We start from the raw sequence: 19,121 nt of genomic DNA, 5'->3' as shown, positions 1-19,121 counted from the left end.
AGTTTAGCCGGCAGAAATCGTGCTCCTTCCCCCTGGCCGGCCTTCAAGGGAAGGAAACAGAAGGGCTACCAGACATCGGGATTCAGTGGCAGACGGTAGCGTTCCGCTATCTTGGGCTCACCATCACGCACACGCCCGCCTCCACACACGAAAGCAATACGGAATCAGCAATGCGAGGGGTACGCAAATCCACCAAATTTTGGTCCCGACTCCCACTCTCTGTGATGGGCAGAGCGGCCATCACTAAGATGATAATACTACCAAGGTTCTTGTACTACTTCACCAACATAACGCACTGTATACCCCCCCCCCCTTCTTCAGAAAATTGGAATCTCTCCTCAGAAACTTCCTGTGGGGCCCGGCCAGACATAGGCTTTCGCTCCATACCCTCACTCTCCCGTATAAAGAGGGCGGAATCCAGCTGCCTGACTTCCAAAAATACTATCTTGCAGCGCAACTTACGCATGTGGTCAAGTGGTTATCCGACGAACCAACAGCTGAGACAGGCCTTATCCGCCCATTGGTAGCCCCAATGCACCCTAAAGAAGTAGTTTGGAACTCACAGGTGGGGCCCCCTGACCCACCCATGTTGGTGAAGCTGGGGAGACAAGTCTGGAACAAGGCACGCACAACGCTCGACCTGGCCCAACCATACATGCCTGAAATCCCCATGCTTGCCGATGTCTTTAAGACACCCACCGATCTGCCAGCAATGAGGAAATGGGAGAATTTTGGCCTATACACCTGGGGGGACATGTACGAGGACGGAAGCTTCAGAGAATTCGACTCACTACAGGTGAAAGAAGGGCTAGCTGCTGGACAATTCTTATGGTACCAGAGGGTGAAACAGGTTGCTAAGAAGACATGGAGTACATGGCCAGAGGAACCGGAAACCCACCCCCTTGTGCAAGAGATGCATAACCTGAGCGACGGCTGGAAGCCCACGTCGAGACTGTATGCCCAACTGAACGACGGGCGCAACCCGAGGAGCGCACCCCTGAAGGAAAGGTGGGAGGCGGACCTGGAGACCGACATCACGGAGAGCGAGTGGGGCAGGGCCCTGATGTACCCGAAGGAAGTGTCCCGCAATGCCAGGTTCAGGCTCATCCAGCTGAACGTCCTATATAGGACCTACATGACCCCACTAAGGGTATCCACATTCAGCAGAAAAACCCCACCAATGTGCCCATGGTGCACCAGCGAGCACGCAGACCTAATCCACATGTTCTGGACCTGCCCCAAAACCAAGAAACTCTGGTCCGCTGTTGAAAGGACTTGCAGGGGAGCTGGGCTGGAAAGGTACGAGTGGACGCCCAAGGAGTGCCTTCTGGGCACATACCCCAGATTGAGTAAAATCAAGCCCATAGTGAAACTAATGGACATGGCGTGCATTTTAACGAAGAGAACGATAGCAATGGCCTGGAAATCCCCAGGTGGCCCCAGATATGAACCGTGGATCAGGGAAATGGAGAGATGGACTAGAGCTGAAACCAAAGCCTGGGAGGAAGGGATCAGCCGGGGAGGAGAGGACACAAATGCAACACTGGAGTCCTGGAAGGCTCTCCTGAGTGACATGATCTTTCTGACGGACTTTAAGCCACCTTGAGTGCATCCCTGGCCACGAACTGCAGACTCGAAGCAGAACTAACAGCTACACCCACAACAACTCTGACTCTGTGACTTTAAGAGACAACCGGATGGTGCCTGGAGCGGGGCCCGAAGAGGGGCCGGCAGGTACCCATGCAGTGATGGGAGGCGGGACGGTCAAGTTACTGTTTGTTTATCGTTTTCTTTCTGTTATTGTTTTGCATGTTTACCGGGCAACTCACCGTGACAAACTGGATGTTGTTATGCATCCATGTCTAACTGTTCTATGCCAATATAAATGCCAATAAAAACATCTAAAAATAAATAGAGCCTGGTGGCAGGCGGGGTTGCCAACAACAGAGGGCTCTCCAGTCTTTGTCACCGTCCTAACCGTCTTGGGTGCTCTGGAATGATGGGACTCCAGGACCCTGCCAGCTTTATCCGACGTTGTGGGCACCACGGTCTTCAGTTTTTTTTATATCTGAGGAGGAAGTGGGGGTTCCCGCTTTTTCAAGAACCTCTAGCATTTTGTGTCGAAATGCTTCCCAACTCCCCACTTAGGCGGTTACTGAGGGAAAACATACTTGTCTGTCAGTTGAGGAGTACGATGACAAGTACCTCTGTCTCCTCTTCTTTTTGAATGAAGACGACAAAGAATGCCAGGAATTTCTCCTCGCGTGGGATAGTTTGATGATTTTCTTTTAACAATCTTTCTGTTTCTCCTGCGATTTTTCAACCATGGAGCTCTCTCCATCTGCCCATCGTTTTGAAGGGGATACTGTGCTACTTCGATGCCGAATGCCGAGAGACATTTTCAATGCCCTTTCTTTCAAAGCCTTAGGCATCATGTTTTGGCTTAAGCCACAATTGGCATCTGCGTGATGGAAACAAGGCACCACAAGCAAATTGTATGCAGGTCAGTAAGCGATCGTTTGGTGTCGCAATCCAAACACTTTTTTAAATCAAAGGGTTTGGATTCAACATGATCAAAGACAATTGAAGAAATGTTCAAGTGTGTCAGAAATACATTTTCTAAAGCTTTGAAAGGTAGTTCCCTAGAGTGTGCTAAGAATGCGAAAAAAAGGAACTGAGGACATGGGACACAGTGCAGGCTATTTCTACCGACACAGATGTCACATCCAGACTCAACAGCAGCAGGGTCCCTCAACGCTAGAGCCACACAGCGCTCCCTCCTGAGAAACGTTTACGAGATCTGCTGCAGCAGTAAGAATATATCTAGGAAGAGGAATCCGTGGGAGGTCACAATCCATTCGGAAAAAGGTCATTGAGCTGGCGTCAGAAAGATAAAAGGGGGGATATTTTTTTAGCTCTATGGACACTTGGTTCATCTAGCTTAAACTATGCTTTGTGCGGTCGTCATCTATTACTTATGTGTCTCATTCTTAAAGTGTGGGCTCATGGTATGTGTGTGGCTGCAGACTGATTTGTTTCTATATGTATTCACTGTATTTCATTGAGCATCACTGTTTGGCAACTTTCAAAATTAAATAAAAAAAAATCTGAACAGAGGTGTGCAGATGTATGTTGGGAGTCCGTGGTAACGCTTAGCGATATGACACGTAAACAGTAAAACCACACCCCGATTTAAACAGTCTGAAGCATTATTGCTATATAGCATGTAATTCTGAAAATGGAAATAAAAGTTTAAGCAGCGATTTCAAGCTCTTTAGGCATAGTAAATTCACATAAGCTAGGGTGAGTGCAAGAGACAAAATAAAACATTTACAAGGAAGGAGAACATTTGTTTATGGATACATATGAAATACAAAGGATGCACCCTCGACTGGATCGCCCACCATAACTGCCCTCCAGCTATCACCTCCATCTCACCCATTCCCTGGTCCGATCACCACTCCGTCCACTTCGAACTTGACCTAGCCAAGTGGCCACCTACACACATGACGCAACTACCACCAGCACTCACCAGGAGCTCCAAAAAACTTACTAAAGAAAGGCGCATACCCCACCTCCTGGTTCCGGCCCTTGAGCCTCCATTCTCCAATAACCCAACAACCTTGCTGCCACCTACAACTCCATCATCACTCAAGCAGTGGACGCCATAGCTCCACTCACCTTAAGGAAAGGCAAACGAACTAAGCACTCAAATGCTTGGTTCTCTTCTGACCTTCTCGATCTAAGGGCTAAAAAAAGATCAGCGCTCTCAACCTGGTTAGCCAATCCCAGTGACTCCACCAAACAAACTTTTAAGACCATGTCAAAAGAATACAAAGCTGCCATCATCAAAGCAAAGTCTAACTTCTTCAACACCAGAATAGCAAATGCCAAGTCTGGCTCCAGAGAGATTTTTGCCCTCTTCAGGGAGTTGGAAACACCTTCTCCCACCACCCGATCCTTTTCCAAGGAGAAGAGCTGGTGTAACAACATTCAGGATGCTATGCTTGATAAGCTGAACATCCTGCAAAACAAAATCATCAACCACCAACAGGCATTAAAACAACAACTATACAACCTACACAACCAAACCCCCAGTGAAGCCCCAGCCTTTACATTTAGAGAAATAAATTAACAGGAAGTCACTGCAATCCTTAAATCTATCAAGCCCTCCAACTGCAAATGGGATGCTTATCCAGCGCAGCTCATCAAAGACTGTGATTCCACCCTTAGACCTTTCATCACAGCTTTTATTAACAGTGCTTTCAAATCAGACTATGTCCCTGCCTGCCTCAAGAAAGCATGGGTATGACCACTTCTGAAAAAACCCACACTGGACCCGTCCATTCCAGGAAATTACAGGCCCATCACCACGGTCCCTTTCCTGCTGAAAATTCTCGATGAAGCAGCCTACATACAGGTCCACAAATATCTTGAATCAAATCATCTGCTTTGTCTCAGGCAGTCTGGCTTCCGTCCCGTGCATGGGACCAAAACTGCTTTTCTGGACCTTAAAAACAAGATTGCAAGCCTGCCCTCCTGCTGCTCCTGGACCTGTCCCCAGCGTTTGACTTGGTGGACCATGATACCCTTTGCCACCACCTCTCCACCGCAGCAAACCTTTCTCTTAACGCTATAGCATGGATCTCATCCTTTCTTAAAGAAAGAACTATTAAAGTCTTCTCGGATCAGGCCTGTGCCAGCCCCAAACTCATCAAATGTGGAGTCCCTCAAGAATCCTGCATTTCCCTCACCCTTTACAACCTTACCATAAGGCCCCTGTTCAACTACCTGGACCGACTAGGTATCACATACACTAATTATGCTGATGATACACAGATCCTCATCCCCCTAACTGGTGACTACGAAGTCGACAAGGAGTCACTTAATTCCATCTATGTCACAACACAAACACGGATGGCTGAAAACTGGCCGTGCCTCAACAGTGAAAAAACAGAACCTCTTCTTATTGGCTCCACAGCAACCCTGAAAAAACTTGATGTTAAGTACAGCTCATTCTTGATTGACAACACTTCCATCCCTGTGTCTCAGGCGGTAAAAACCCTGGGGGTCTTCTTGGATGCAAATCTGTCAATGGTTAAATAAGTTAATGCCATTGTGTCGGCCTCGGCCTACCACACCAGATTGATCAAGGGAGCAAGACCCTTCCTAACACAACAGAACTGCCTGACCTTAGCCAGAGCAATAATAGGCTCTTGGCTTGATTACTGCAATGCCCTCCTGGCAGGCACCTCTGCAAAAAACATCAGGACACTTCACACCATACACAACAATGCCCTCAGGGCGGCCACTGGCATTTCCAAGAGGGACCACATTTTAGCAACCAGGAAATTGGTCCACTGGCTCCCCATAAGGGACTGTATTATTTTCAAGACCCTCCCCCACAAATGTCTCCACCACACTGCCCCCTTTACCTCGCTCAGCAAATCACTGCTCCCGCCACAGCCAGACTCACAAGGACTGCCTACTTGAACCGCATTACCATCCCTAAAACCTTCAGGGCTCGAGGAGGAGGATCCAATTTCCCAGTCATTGAAGCTACCAAGTGGAACTCTTTACCACCCCATTTAAGAAGCATGGAATCGCACACTGCATTCAGGAAAAAGGTCAAGACACTTCTGTTCGTCTAAACCTGTTCCCATCCACTCTGTTGCTTGCACGCTTATATGCTAAATTCTTCCACGACTACACTAAGCTGATGTTTGTAATCTCAATCACCTATGTTCATGTTGTTGCTGCACCAGATCAGGCCCACTGCTCCCTGTAACCACGAGCAAGGCCCCTACCTGTAACTAAGACATTTTCATGAAACAGCGTCTCAATGTCTGTGGGCTGTAGGGCGCTTTACAAATCCAAATAAATAAAAATAAATAAATAACAAGTGCTAAGGAAGAAAATGTGACTTACCAAAAGAAAATGAACGGCATCACCTCTACAGAAAGCCAACATTGGATTAACTACATTCTGAACAGCAATAAAATGCCAGGCCAACAGTGGAACACTGGAGGGATCCATCTGCAAAATATAAAGAAAAATCTCCATGAATAAATGTAAAAACATAAATGCACGACCAGTACAACAATTTCATTTGTCATTGTCAAAACACAGCAAATCGCAACAGCTTTGCTGTACACCATGATATGTCCACCGTATTCTAGCACCTCTATTAATGGATTGTATTCTTTATACAAATAAAAGCTTGCTAAGCGAACCGGGTCAGGCGCCTGACCCTGTCAAGAGGGGATGGTGACCCCTCTCAATATGGGGTGAGAGGCCTACCACAGTTTTCACCAAAGCCAGTCTTGCCCCAGAGTCAGGCTTTGGAAGTTGGGAGGGCCCCAGTTCCTGTTCCTTCTACGTGTGCCAGTTTGCATGAAGAGTACCACCTTCTATCCCCATACCGGTTGTGCACAATGCTGGCCAGTCTTTGTATTTGTCCTTTAGGGCTACGGATCCCAAAAGGCCTAATGGGGCAGAAGAAAATGAACAACTCCAAAGAGAGAGAGTCAGTAAGAAAATGATGCACCACGGAGCGACCCACAGAGCAGACAGGCAGAGCAAACACTCAAGATGGCACGGACAGTGCTGGAGAATTAACCTCACCTTTAGTGAGCATGCAGAGAAGTCTGCACTTCAAACCAGTAAACCCAGTGCTGTACGCAATATATACAGAGCCAATTTTCTGACCTGATAGAGCAACGGAGCAGTTCCCATGTCAAACTGGCATACCAAATGCTCCAACAAGCCCTAACATGAACTGGGGAATTGATCATAATTGCAGCGGGACGCCATTGCCTAGAGCAATGGCGGGGTGGGACTTAACCCCCTTTATGGGCCTGTAATACCTCCACTAGGGAAAAGAAAGCAAGTGGTTGGACCGAGGAACCAGCTGAGAGAGAGGACTAAATATGGGGTTAGGGGGACGATAAAAGGGCATACAGTAAATGGGAAGGTGTGGGTTTTTCGGCTGAGGTCAATGGAGGAGAAAGTGGACAAACAGACCAAGCAGAGGAAGGACAGTGCAGAGTGGCATGGAGGAGGATTATTGAAAGAGTGTGCAAGGTGAGATATTGGTAGGTGGAAGAAAGAGGTACTTTGGTGTGAGCGTGAGTGCGAGGAGTGAGAGTCAGACTAGTAGAATAAGGAGTGAACGAGAAGGTGACAGTGAAAGAAGGGTGACCATGGGAAAAGGTGTGGGTGGGGTGGAGTATAGTAGTGTGGAGAGTAGCGGGAGTGTAGAAAGCAATAGTAGTGGTGTGGAGAGCTGTAGTAGTGGTGTAGAGAGCTGTAGTAGTGTGGAGAAGGGAGAATATTGGTGACTGCAGAGGAGTAGGATTAACGGGAACATCGGAGGGAGAGAAGGAGAGCGGCAAAGACAAAGAAGAGATGGAGGAAGAAGGGGAGGAGACTAGAAGGAAGGATATAACATCAGGGTGAGGTGTAAAGGATGTGCAAGGGAAGAACCAAGGGTGACCCAAGTGTCTGGAAGACACCTATTTTATTTATTTTGTTATAATTGTATATAGTTCACAGAACTTTTACAACTGTATAGCTACCTAAAATAACCTAAAGATAATTACATATATACTTTGCGTGATCTTCACATTTCATATCCGTTCATAATTTAACATTAGAAATATTCCATCAGTTAGAAATATATACATCTAATAATCTAATGTTCATGCAAATTATTAGTTCTAAACTCTTCATCGTTAAATCATCGATCTCAAATTAATTAATGGCTCCTCAGCAAGATTAACATAAGCTCATTGTGGGGAACAAATTTAGTTTAAAAATGATTTCATTTCCATCTATGAACCGACCATTCTACAATTCTCCTTTCAAAGACTTGAAGCAGATAAAAGCAACAAATTGAATACGTGCAGAGATACAAAAATACCCATATCATCTGTAGCTCGTTGAGGTGTGCCCGATAGATTCAGCCGCAGACCATACACCATGCAGGGCAATAAGTATTCATTCTGATGGAGGATTTAAACAGTATTGCCAGAAATGTACAGTAGTTATGGTAGTGTAATGATGTACATACATATCTATCATACATTAATGATTTGAGATTAGGACACTCAATTAGGATGTGGTGAACTGTCTCAAGATTCTCCTGTATATTACATATCCGGCACTGCCGTTGATTAGCTGCGAGTAGCTACTGAGTGCCGTAAATTGATCTTAATGGTAGTTGGTTCGTCCTCATGAGAAGTCGAAATGTACGTACTGCAGGACTAGGGCATCGTATTAAATATCTTTGAGGTTTAAGTTATGTATAAACGATACCGTCAAGCTGATGGAAATTAGATAATTTACTCATATGTTCAACGTTATTTACCCAATCATTTCTCTGGAGCATCTTTTTCTTAAAGGCTATTTTGATGCTTTTAAAGCGACCACAATGAGAACGGTCGATCGACCAATTTAATTTGGTATATAGGTCGACACACATAGTCATATGTATTGGAGGTTTTAGTATTGTGCAGCTGGATACTATTTGTCTCTATAATACGAAGCATCTGACACACAGGGTGGCACAAGGCTTTCAACACAAAAATACCTCTTTGTTGTAAAATGGTCGCTTTAAGGGATACCAGACCGAGTTCTAGGCGGATATACTGAATAAGGCAGGTAGATGGAAGGCCTAGAGTGGTTCGTCAAAAACAACCTATTTTATCAAGCCAAGCAAGGTTTTTAATTGTTATAACCTCTAATCTATAGGAAACGACTGGTACAAGCCACTGGGTGTGAAGCATCATGTGTTACAAAGCTACGTACAAGCGTTGCTATCTGTTTTGCGTGTTGTGTTTTTCTGGCTATTAGAGGGCTATACCCCTCTTTGCTATCCATTTCTACACCCAGATATTTATAGGTGGAAGTATATTCAATAGTACCCCAACTGAGAGTCATTACAGGTCTATTCAATTTTTTTAGCTGCAAACAACATGATCTTAGTTTTTGTGTTCACTGGTGAAACGTCCTAGTTCTTCTAGTAAGGCTTTCATGCTCTTATATGTATGATCTACTATGACTAGATCATCAGCATATAATAGTGCTGTGATCTTAGTCTTTGTAAATTTTACAGGGCAATTAGTGTTATTTTAAGGCGCTTAATCAGTTGGGCTATATAAAGATTAAAGAGTAAAGCAGCAGACAAGCATCCCTGTTTAACCCCTTTATTAATTTTGAAAGGGTTGGATAATCGCCCATCACTGTCTAGGCGTATTTGTGCAGAGGTGTTGGTATGTAATTTAATAACGATCTCTAGTAGATATGGTGGACACTGCAGCTCAGACAGAATACCCCCACAAACGCTGGTGATCGACCCTGTCAAATGCAGAGCTGAAGTCTACAAATGTGACACAGACCGAGGTAGTGGAGTGTTTTGCTTGGGTAGTAATAGCATCAAGTATACGTATATTGTACGTTGTTCTAGAGCCAATACGAAAGCCTGATTGAAATGGATGAAGTCAATTGTTGGCATCAGACCATCTCTGGAGGTGGTCTAGTACAATAGCCATACATACATTGCTGGTGGTATCTAGCAAAGGTAGTATGCGATAGTTACCAGGGAAAGTTCTCAAACCAGCTTTGAATACAGGAATGAGAATGGAGGTGCACCAGGAGGAAGGAATTTGTCTTTCCATCCAAACTTTTTTACACAAAATATACAGAACCTCAGACCACCTATTGGGATCGTATTTAATTACCATGGATGCAAATCCATTGGGGCAAGGAGATCTCTAGTTTTTGAGGTTGCTAATAATTCTCATAATTTCGCTTTTGGTGAATTTAAGGGCCATTCATCAACATTAGCCATCATACGATCTGCATACATGGTATTCATAAGATAAGAAGCCCAAGACTCTTTGCTAATTGCATTAAGGGCTGCGGGCGAGTGCTGCCTCTAACCTTATCTAGCATGTTCCACACCAATCTTATGCCACCATCTTTCAGGATACACATCTCCTGCCATTTTTTATTGCCAGTCTCTAGTTGACGGCGTTGACACCACCCTCTGTATTTATTGTTCAATTCTTTTCTTAACTGAATATATTTGTTCATAGGGAGAGGCGATTTTTTCAGTGTATGCAGTTCCCTGCGATGAGCACGCATGGCTACCAGCATCTCAATCGTATTTCCCGTTATTTTTTTTCCCAGTAGCGATGTTAGGAGTGCCACAGACAGAAGCAAACTTTTCTTGATAACATTTTCTATGTCTTCGCTCTTCAGAGGCACCTATTATTCTACCGATTTGTACTGAGGCGCTGAGGTTAGGGAACACCTACATCGTTCGCAGATGGAGACAGAGAGAAAGGGTGTTTGCCATTAGGCCATCACAAACAGGCAAACAGAATTTGAGACAGTAGGGGTTACTGATCTCTAGAGAACATCCTGTGTTAGAGTGATGTCTGGGTTAGTGAGGGAACCTCCCAAGATAGAAGAGAGAGGGGGTGGGCCCTTAGAGAGCCCCTTTTCATTTTCTTTAATAAAAACCCTTGAACTTTCTGAGAGTTGGTGTTTTCTTAAGGCAATCTGTGGCATAAGCTAAACAGATTCCATCCCTACCGATACACCCTTTCCACCCACGCACATTACATTTTCGGAAAATTACTTTACCGGGAATGTTCCTTCTATGGATTCTCCTCCCACAGATTTCCCATCTGACCAGATATCCTCCAGCAGCCACCGTTCTGAGAAAATCTCAACAGGGGGCGTAGTGCAGCTCAACATCTTCCACTGCTCTCGTACACCTTGGCTCTCGCGCTACACTCCAGACAGGAAGTCTGCATCCATACTTACAGTATGCACTATTCCCTTTTACTACAGTTCTGCACCTTTTTCTCACCATGCACAGTTGTCGAGGGAATTAGTTTCCATATTAAGAAAAAACATGCATAAAAATTGAATTACTTTTTTGTGAGGATCTATCGTCAAGAATTGCACATAACCCTTATACTGGCCAAATTTGTGCAACATGCGCACTTATTTTTTAAACTCCCCTTAGAACAAACAAAAACTTTCAGACGCGGGTAAGATTGGGAGTGTGATGAGGAATCTGTGGGAGGAGAATCTATAGAAAGAACATTACCAGTAAATAGTTTTCCCATTAAATGCATTGCATCCTCCCACAGATTCCTCATCTGGATAGACTCCCATGGCAGGAGGTGAGCCTCTAGACATATCTGAGCTAATGGTTTGTGAAAGTATGAAGCAACGCCACGTGGCGGCCTGACAGATATCCTTCAATGGCAGCCATCTTTGCAGAACAGAGGAAGTAGCTACAACCCTTGTGGAGTGGGCCAGAGACCCGAAGGGAACTCGAGCTGTGCATTTTTGTACCACTCCGCCATGCATAGGATGATCCAGTGGGATAGGTTTGTTAAGTCACAGACTGCCCAAATGGGCCCACAAAAACGCAACAAACAGCTGGTCGTCCCTGCGAAAAAGGGCATTCTGGCCACATAATAGTTCAAAGCCTGCTTTGGATGCAGTCTCTGAAACCTCTTCTCCTTCTTGAACAGATGAGGTGGTGGGAAAAAACACTGGCAATTTAATATTTTGGGAAATGTGAAACTCTAAAGAACCTTCAGCAAAAACTTTGGCCCGACGGTTAGGAGTGACTCTCTCTTTTTAAATAACTGAAGCAAAGGGGCCTTAGTAGACAGCGCCAGTATCTCACTCACATGTCTTGCTAATATAATCTCTACCAGATCACAGTCTTTTACATAAGAAACCTGATCGATACAGTACATGAAGGCTCAAAGAGAGCCACCATCAAATACGACAGGAACACAAAGATCCCAGGATAAAACCATAAACTGAACTGGGGGAAAAACATTTACCAGCCCCTAATGAAATTGGGGAACTACATGACTGAAACTAGAGAACACAGATCCGTCAGCCTCTTAAACAGAGAAAAAGAAGACAGATACTCTTTAATCGTGCCCACTTGTAAACCTTGCTTGGCCAGGTACAACAAAAACCCCAACACCACCAAGGTGGGGCACAACTTAGGTCTGCACCTCTCTCTGTACACCATGCCATGAACTTTCTCCATCAGTAAGCATAGCTGGACCTTGTGGAGGGCATGCGTTTAGCCAACACCACCTCAAATTCATCATTCATCAAGTCCCTGCCATCAGACCTTAGCCTCTCAAGAGCAAACAATGAAGAGGAGCGATTCAGTGGACGAATGAAGCACTAGGCACTCGACTGGGAAAAAAGATCCCTCCTCCGAGGAAGACAAGGTGGACAAATGGCCAGCTCCAGAAGTGCTAGGCACGATGACCTCATCACCCAATCTAGGGCATTTAGGATCAGGCAAGCCCAACTTCCACCACCTCCTGAGTAATAACTTGATGATCGTTACCAGGGGGAAACACATAGTGAAGGTGGAAAATCCACTCCACAACAAAAGTGTACCAGAGCCCCCCTTGGGGAAAAATCTCTTGAGTAGAACAGTCTGCAATTCAAGTTGCCTTGTGATGCAAACATGTCCACTGCAGGGGTTCCCAAAAGGACAAAGATATCTGCAATGACCGGGCAAATCTCCCAGTCATGAGAGACTATGCCATGCTTGCTGGGAGCATCCGCCAACCCGCTCTTGTCCCCACAAGATGGATCGCAGAGATCGCAATTTCATAATTCAATGCCCAGAACCAAAGCTGCCTTCCTGCACAGAGCAATGACTGCACATTGCACCACCCCTTGTAGAGGTAGTGCATGGCTACTGTGTTGGCCATCAGGACTAGAACATTCTTCCCCCAAACAGACGGTGCAAGAGTCATCAGTGTGAGTCTGACCGCTCGCAGCTTAATCGGCAGTCTACGTGGAACCAAAGCCTGCTCAACTGCTTATCCCTGCAATGAGCATCCCAGCTTTTCAGGTACATGTCTGCGACAACCTGGACTTCCGGCCTTTGTGTCCTATACGGCTGCCACATCATTCTCTTGGCCAGACACTCACATCGTTGGCCACTGTCCTCAAAACCATGAGGTCATCCGACATCTCCATGAAAAACTGAGACCATTGGCCACAGAGTAGCCACTGTAGGGAACATATTCACGTGGCCTTTGGCACCAGGGAAATTCAGGAGGTCATGAAGCCCATGAGGCAGAGAAAGGCTGAGGCTGGTTGCTTGTGCGAGTCCTGCACAGTGTGAGCATTTAACAAATGCTGGTGACTCTTTCCTCTAGAGGGGTGGAGGGGGGTGGGTAGCCACCATTGTCATCAGTTTAGAGAACACCCTAGATGCAGAGGTCAATCCAAAGGAAGAACTTTGAACTGGATATGTGTGCCCGATGACAAAACTCATGAAACCTTCTGTGCGTCTGGTGAATAAGCACATGGAAGGAAACGTCCCGTAGGTCAAATGACACCAACAAGTCCTAGCTTTGTAGAACCTGGAGAGTTTCTAACAATGTCACCATCCTGAATTTGACCTTCCTCAGAAAGTTGCTCATGCCCATGAGGTCCAGGATGGGACGAAGTCCTCCCCCTTCTTGGGTGCTAAGAAGCAACAAGTGTACCATCCTGTTCCTGTCCTGAACCAGGACATCCTCCATTGCTCCCTTTGCTAAAAATGAGGCCAACTCCTCCTTGAGCTCCAGCTCTGGAACCAAGTTAAGTAGCGTACAAGGCCTGTAAGAAAGTCTGCAGTAACAATAGCCAGTAACTTTGGTGGACCAACTGAAACACCCAAGCTTTGGAGGTGATCTCCTTCCACCTGCTGTAGTGCTAAGAGACTCTTTCACCCCCCCCCCCCAATAAGCGTAGCTTGGGGAAACCTCAGAGGTTTTGAGGCAGGTGCTGCCACTGGCAACAAAGTTGGAGCTGCCGGACTTCTAGCCACCCTCTACCTGTGCTGTGGTGTGAGAATCTCTTCTTTGCTTGCTTAGCCTAGGGCAACTGTGGCTTTCTCACAAAGGGGCAGCAGTAGTGGAAACACCATCCTCATGAACGGAGTAAGCTGTTGGACTGCCAGTCCTAAATACTTAGATGTGAGTTTAGACTCTCTACATTTACCTAGAGGCTCAGCGACTTTAGGATCAAAGAGATGCTCCATGTCAAAGGCAATGTCCAAGAGTTATTTTTGAACCTCTGTAGATGTCATGCTGAGAACCTGGTGTCTGCAGAAGCTGCTGAACCCCCGACAATCCACCCAAAATGTGGCACTCTGAGCTGACATATATATAACTGCTCAGTTTACCTCACTTTCAGGGGGAAGGGACAAAGAAACAAACACCAGGCTGGAAGCTATCAACTCGCTGGTTCTTCACCGGTAGTTAAAACATAAACATGCAATACACCTCATTACTCATGGGTTACCATACTAACCTTAAACTCTATATCCTTTACCAAAATAGTTAAAAAACCATACCTGGTACTTCTCTTCAGTATGCCCAGAGAAGTGATAAGCAGACAAGACTTCCTTACTTGTGGACCAGAATCTTATAGATCATTCAGCCTTCTCAGTAGGTCCATGAATGTAATTTTTAACTTTATAGTTCGTCTGCTCAACCCTAAGATTCTTGAACAAGGCCTAAAGTTCTTCAAATAAGTTTAAGGAAGTTCTTTTAAGTTCTTGTATTTGTTTTTATATTTTCTTTGTAGTGTCTTTTACTCAGGAACGAATTTTAAACTTGCGATGAAATCTTCACGTGGAAAGCCAGCACACACGCTAAAATCCAAACCGCGGGTAAAATGCAAACGCGCTGAAAATCCAAACCGCGGGAATAAACACACACGCTTTACTCCAAGTCGCGGGAAAGACGCACACGCGCTGAAAATCCAAACCGCGGGAAAAAACACACGCGCTTTTCTCCATCCAAGTCGCGGGAAATTCGCACACGCGCTGACAATCCAAATCGCGGGGAAAAACACACGCGCTTTTCTCCAAGTCGCGGGAAATACGCACACGTGCTGACAATCCAATTCGCGGGTAAAACGCACTCGCGCTAAAGTCCAAGACGCGATAAAAAATTACACGCGTATAAGTCCAACCCACAAATAAATACGCATACGCGCAAAAAACCAAATCGCGTGAAAAAGCACACGCGCTTTTATTTTATCACGTAGAAAAAAACCCTTGCGTAAATGAACAGTAAACGCGAGTCCAAAGTTCACGCTCGTGCTTCACTCTCACGCGCAGAGACACACGCGGGCTCAAAGTAACGGGAAAAAACTCACGCGCTAGTTTGAACTGACACGTAGCGATAAAAAACAAACGTACGCGCTTCAATCTATTTAGATACAGATTTGCGATTTCAATCCCTTTAAATAAATATAACCTTTTTTCAAAGTTCAAAAAAAATGGAAAGTCACTTATCTTGTGATTGAGACTTGAAAACTTCTTTTCTCAGAAAATTGGAAGTTTCTGACTCCTGTCCTGTGTCTCCACCAAACTCTATACACAACTCCTGTTATACTTTCAGATTTTCCGCTCAACTGCTAGAAACTTGTCACCCTTGACCACGTTAAGCAGGAGCTGCAAGGCACACAACCACTCAGCTGGGCAAGGACGATGAAAGGCAGTTTAGAATGTTCATTGTCCTCCCTATAAACAATCTCCAGCCAATTAGAATTTAGACTGAGAACCTCCATCTTGGTTTGGGGCATTTTCCATAGACTGCAATGAAGGTTAAGGGCAAAATTGGCTGTTTAAAAATATAACCCATAATAACTTCCTAAAACCTTTCTATACTAAATATGTGCCTCCCCTGACCCAATGTAAATGAGTATATGATACTGTATGTAAAGAATATGTCACTCCAACCTGACAGTACCTGACAGTAGAAAACCTTGATGACTAGAGTCAAGCGGCCCACGTGGAGAACCGCCGACGTCCCCATGGACTGCCAACACAATCTACTGCATCCAAAGCAACCTGGAGGCCCTGAGTAGGAGCTACCTTGCCATCATTTACGACATCCCAAAAACGTTTCCCAACCTCACTCTTTGGTAAATGTGCACACGCTTAGGACACCACATTCCAAAACACATGCAAGAATTTAGCAAGCGCATCCAAGGCGCTCACCGCCTTTAGCGCCCTGCTCCCGGAACCGAAGATTTTCTTGGCAAAGGTGTCGATTTTCTTTGAATCCATATACGTTGGAGGGTGTCAATGGCTTTTCATGGACTGTCGCCACCTGGACCATTAAGCCTTCAGGTCTCTGATGTGTCGAAAGGAAAGTCAGGAACCACTCTGTAAGGACCTGTACTTCTTGGCGAGTTCCCTGTCAACATTGCGCATGGGTGCTGCCACAATGCCATAACTGGATCTGCAGTAGCTGCGTTAAATTGGAAAGCCATCTCCGACTAAGAACACTTGTTTAGGATATTTGTCGATTCCTATTTGATTTGGTTTATCACATTATTCACCTTTGGTTATGTTCTTACTGATAGATTAGCCTGCCTCATCTTACCTGTAAATTCCCTAGTGCCAGGAAATCTGCAGAAATCTTTCAGTCACCCAGTATGGTTCAGAACCGGCTTCCATTAGTGCCATAGATTGCATGGCTCTGGAAGTGGGACTATACATAGTATATGTACAGCACACCGTGCCCTTACCCTCAACATCACTTTAGCCCCGTGCTCAGCAGCTATGGGAAGACAGACCCAGATGTTAATGAGCTCTCTGCACAAGGGCTATTTTATGGGGGTGACTAGGATTCTTTAGAGGACTCATCAGAAAGAACATTACAGAAAGTAATGTGCTCCTTCATGTATTGCTTCCTCCCCCAGATTCCTCATCTTAAATAGACTCCTAAAGTAGTGTTTAATATTGAGGATGAAAGATAGCAGGGAATATCACCTAAACCAGACAACTTGTGAGTCCAGAAATTACCCTCCCATAACATAGGCGATGTATTCTGTTGGCCGAAAACCAACCGCCTCATATGTTCAGCATTATTAGTACAGACTCATGAGCATGACCAGAGAGCGTCCATTTTGCGTCCATTTTGATGGAATAGAATTTGCCATTTTGACTAATTTTCGCTTCTTGCTTTCTGTTCAAACTGCTTTGCTGTAAGCCTATTCTATTCCATTATTCTGTTGTTGCTCATACATAAAAGCAAGGACACAAGATACATGTTGAAACAGAACGCAGGCAACCCAGACAGCAATGCCCGGTCTCCTCCCTTGCAAGTCCTTGGAAGTAAGCAACAAGGCATTTAATCACTACGAAGGTGCCTGCGAGTCTCGCTGATGCGGTAGAAATGGTAGAAACGAACAATTAATGTCTTGAATTATACTCTCTTTTACGGCCCATGTTCACTGAGCCCTGTAGAGCGAGATGACCCCTAGCACAAATAGAAACTAGAAGATAGTGAGGCCTTGAATGTGTCTCTCCCCTGCACGCAGCTTGCTTGTAAGAACAAGGGCAGTATGTTCCCTAAAACAAAGAATCACGTCTGCAAGTTCACAAATTGCAAACTGTTGCTAAATGAATGACTGAAGGTGTCATATTCGTCACAATTGTCAATCTTCGAATCCATTTCAAAGGAAGTACATGATGGGCGGTATTGAATATGTCATTACTGATAATAAGATGTTCGTTTTGTATATATGCAACTGTTGTAAAAATGCACTCTCTTGCGTCCCACGGGGTCTGGAGACACACGTTGCGGGTCGTGAGACCCAGTTTGCCAACTGAGACTATTTGCTTTGCAATAAACCCTAGATTTTGGGGATTGAACCTCGTGTCTGGCGTATCAGTTCGTGTGTGTCGATTGTGCCTTGTTTCCATATGCGAGGGTCCCCTAGGGGCCCCATCAAAATGGCACCCGAATAGGGACCCTCCCCCACTTGTTCCATCAAATACGTTGTAATATAAAGAAGGCGAGTGGAGAAAACGAAGCGAGGACGAGACGGTCGAGCCGGGATCAAGAGGTGTTCGGGGCGCTCCTGTGAAAGTGATGAGACTCCTTTGCAGATCTGTACACAACTGATCCCTGATCGACGTGTCCGGCTAGAGAACAAGGAGGTGAGGGTCCCGAAACGAGGCAGAGTGAGCCAAGATACGCAGACACAGCGATTTTTGGAAGTGCATGAAATATATGATCAATACACATTGCCAATGAAGAGAAAAACACTGCAGGTGATGGTTGAATATTTGCAGGATAGAGATATAGAAAATAAACAAGCTAGCCCCCCCGATGGATGGCAATATATAACAGAGCAATAGAACGTGGAACGGGAGAAACAGCCTTATCGCTTGATTTAGCAATAGTATTGCATATGAGGGAGGGAGGAGGAAAAGTAAGTGCAGTAATTCCTATGAGGGAAGTCCCACCTACTTTTGTGCCGAAATTAGAAATTCCTGGTGTTAATGGGGGCGCATCGCAGGTAACGGAAGCGCATTATACAGCACAGTATGTACATGTCTCTTTCTACAGACAAGAGGTGAATAATATAAAACAAATGATTCCCGATTTGAGGAAGAATCCGGCGGGATTCTATAAAGAAATATAGTCCTATTTGAGATCTTCCATTTTTACTTTGAACGATATAGACCTAATATTCCCAGTAATTGTGCAAGCAGACCTATGGAAGCAAATAAGGAAAGTAAATGATGAGGATACCTACGGTGCCACATGGGAAAATCTAGCAATAGAGGATAAGGTTAGAAAAGCAGGCGAGAAACCATCGCCAAATATGGCAGCGTTACCAGGACGAATAATACAAAAAATGAAGGAGATAGTTCCAGAAAAAAATAATTTTATGGGACAAATTAACTGCATGTGTTCAAGGCAAAGATGAGTTATCTACTGATTATTTTAATAGATTTGAGGAAGTGTTTACCGATTTTAGTGGACAGGATGTAAGCACAGAGGCAGGTAAAAGACTATTTGTTGATAAATATGTGAGATGATTAATGCCTCCAATTCAAAACCTAATAATGACATCAGAAAGTGCATGGCAAGCAAAATCATTGAGTGAAGTTTTGCATATGGCCCAGTATTATAAAAATAGGGTAAATACAGAGAAAGAGAAAGAGGCGAAGGATAGGGTAAATTTGAGAATCAGGGTGTTACTTCAGCAGGTAGCGGGACACAATAGAGGGAGAGGAAATATGCAAGGAAGGA

The 19,121-nt window shown here is 45.0% G+C and overlaps 1 protein-coding gene across 3 annotated transcripts in view; it reads right to left on the bottom strand.

The window, feature by feature from the left end:
* VPS8 (VPS8 subunit of CORVET complex) overlaps window positions 1-19,121 on the bottom strand; it is a 2,529,257-nt gene that overhangs the window by 1,953,531 nt on the left and 556,605 nt on the right. For all 3 annotated transcript variants that reach the window (XM_069615741.1, XM_069615740.1, XM_069615739.1), the window contains exon 12: window positions 5,929-6,036. In XM_069615741.1, the coding sequence (XP_069471842.1) occupies window positions 5,929-6,036 (108 nt within the window). The remainder of the gene's footprint in view (window positions 1-5,928; window positions 6,037-19,121) is intronic.

The sequence above is a fragment of the Ambystoma mexicanum genome, chromosome 9 (assembly GCF_040938575.1).
Source record: "Ambystoma mexicanum isolate Mex_15411 chromosome 9, UKY_AmexF1_1, whole genome shotgun sequence".
NCBI classification, from domain to species: Eukaryota; Metazoa; Chordata; class Amphibia; order Caudata; family Ambystomatidae; genus Ambystoma; species Ambystoma mexicanum.
Note: the sequence above shows the minus strand (reverse complement) of the source record. Positions and strands in the feature narration are given on the sequence as shown.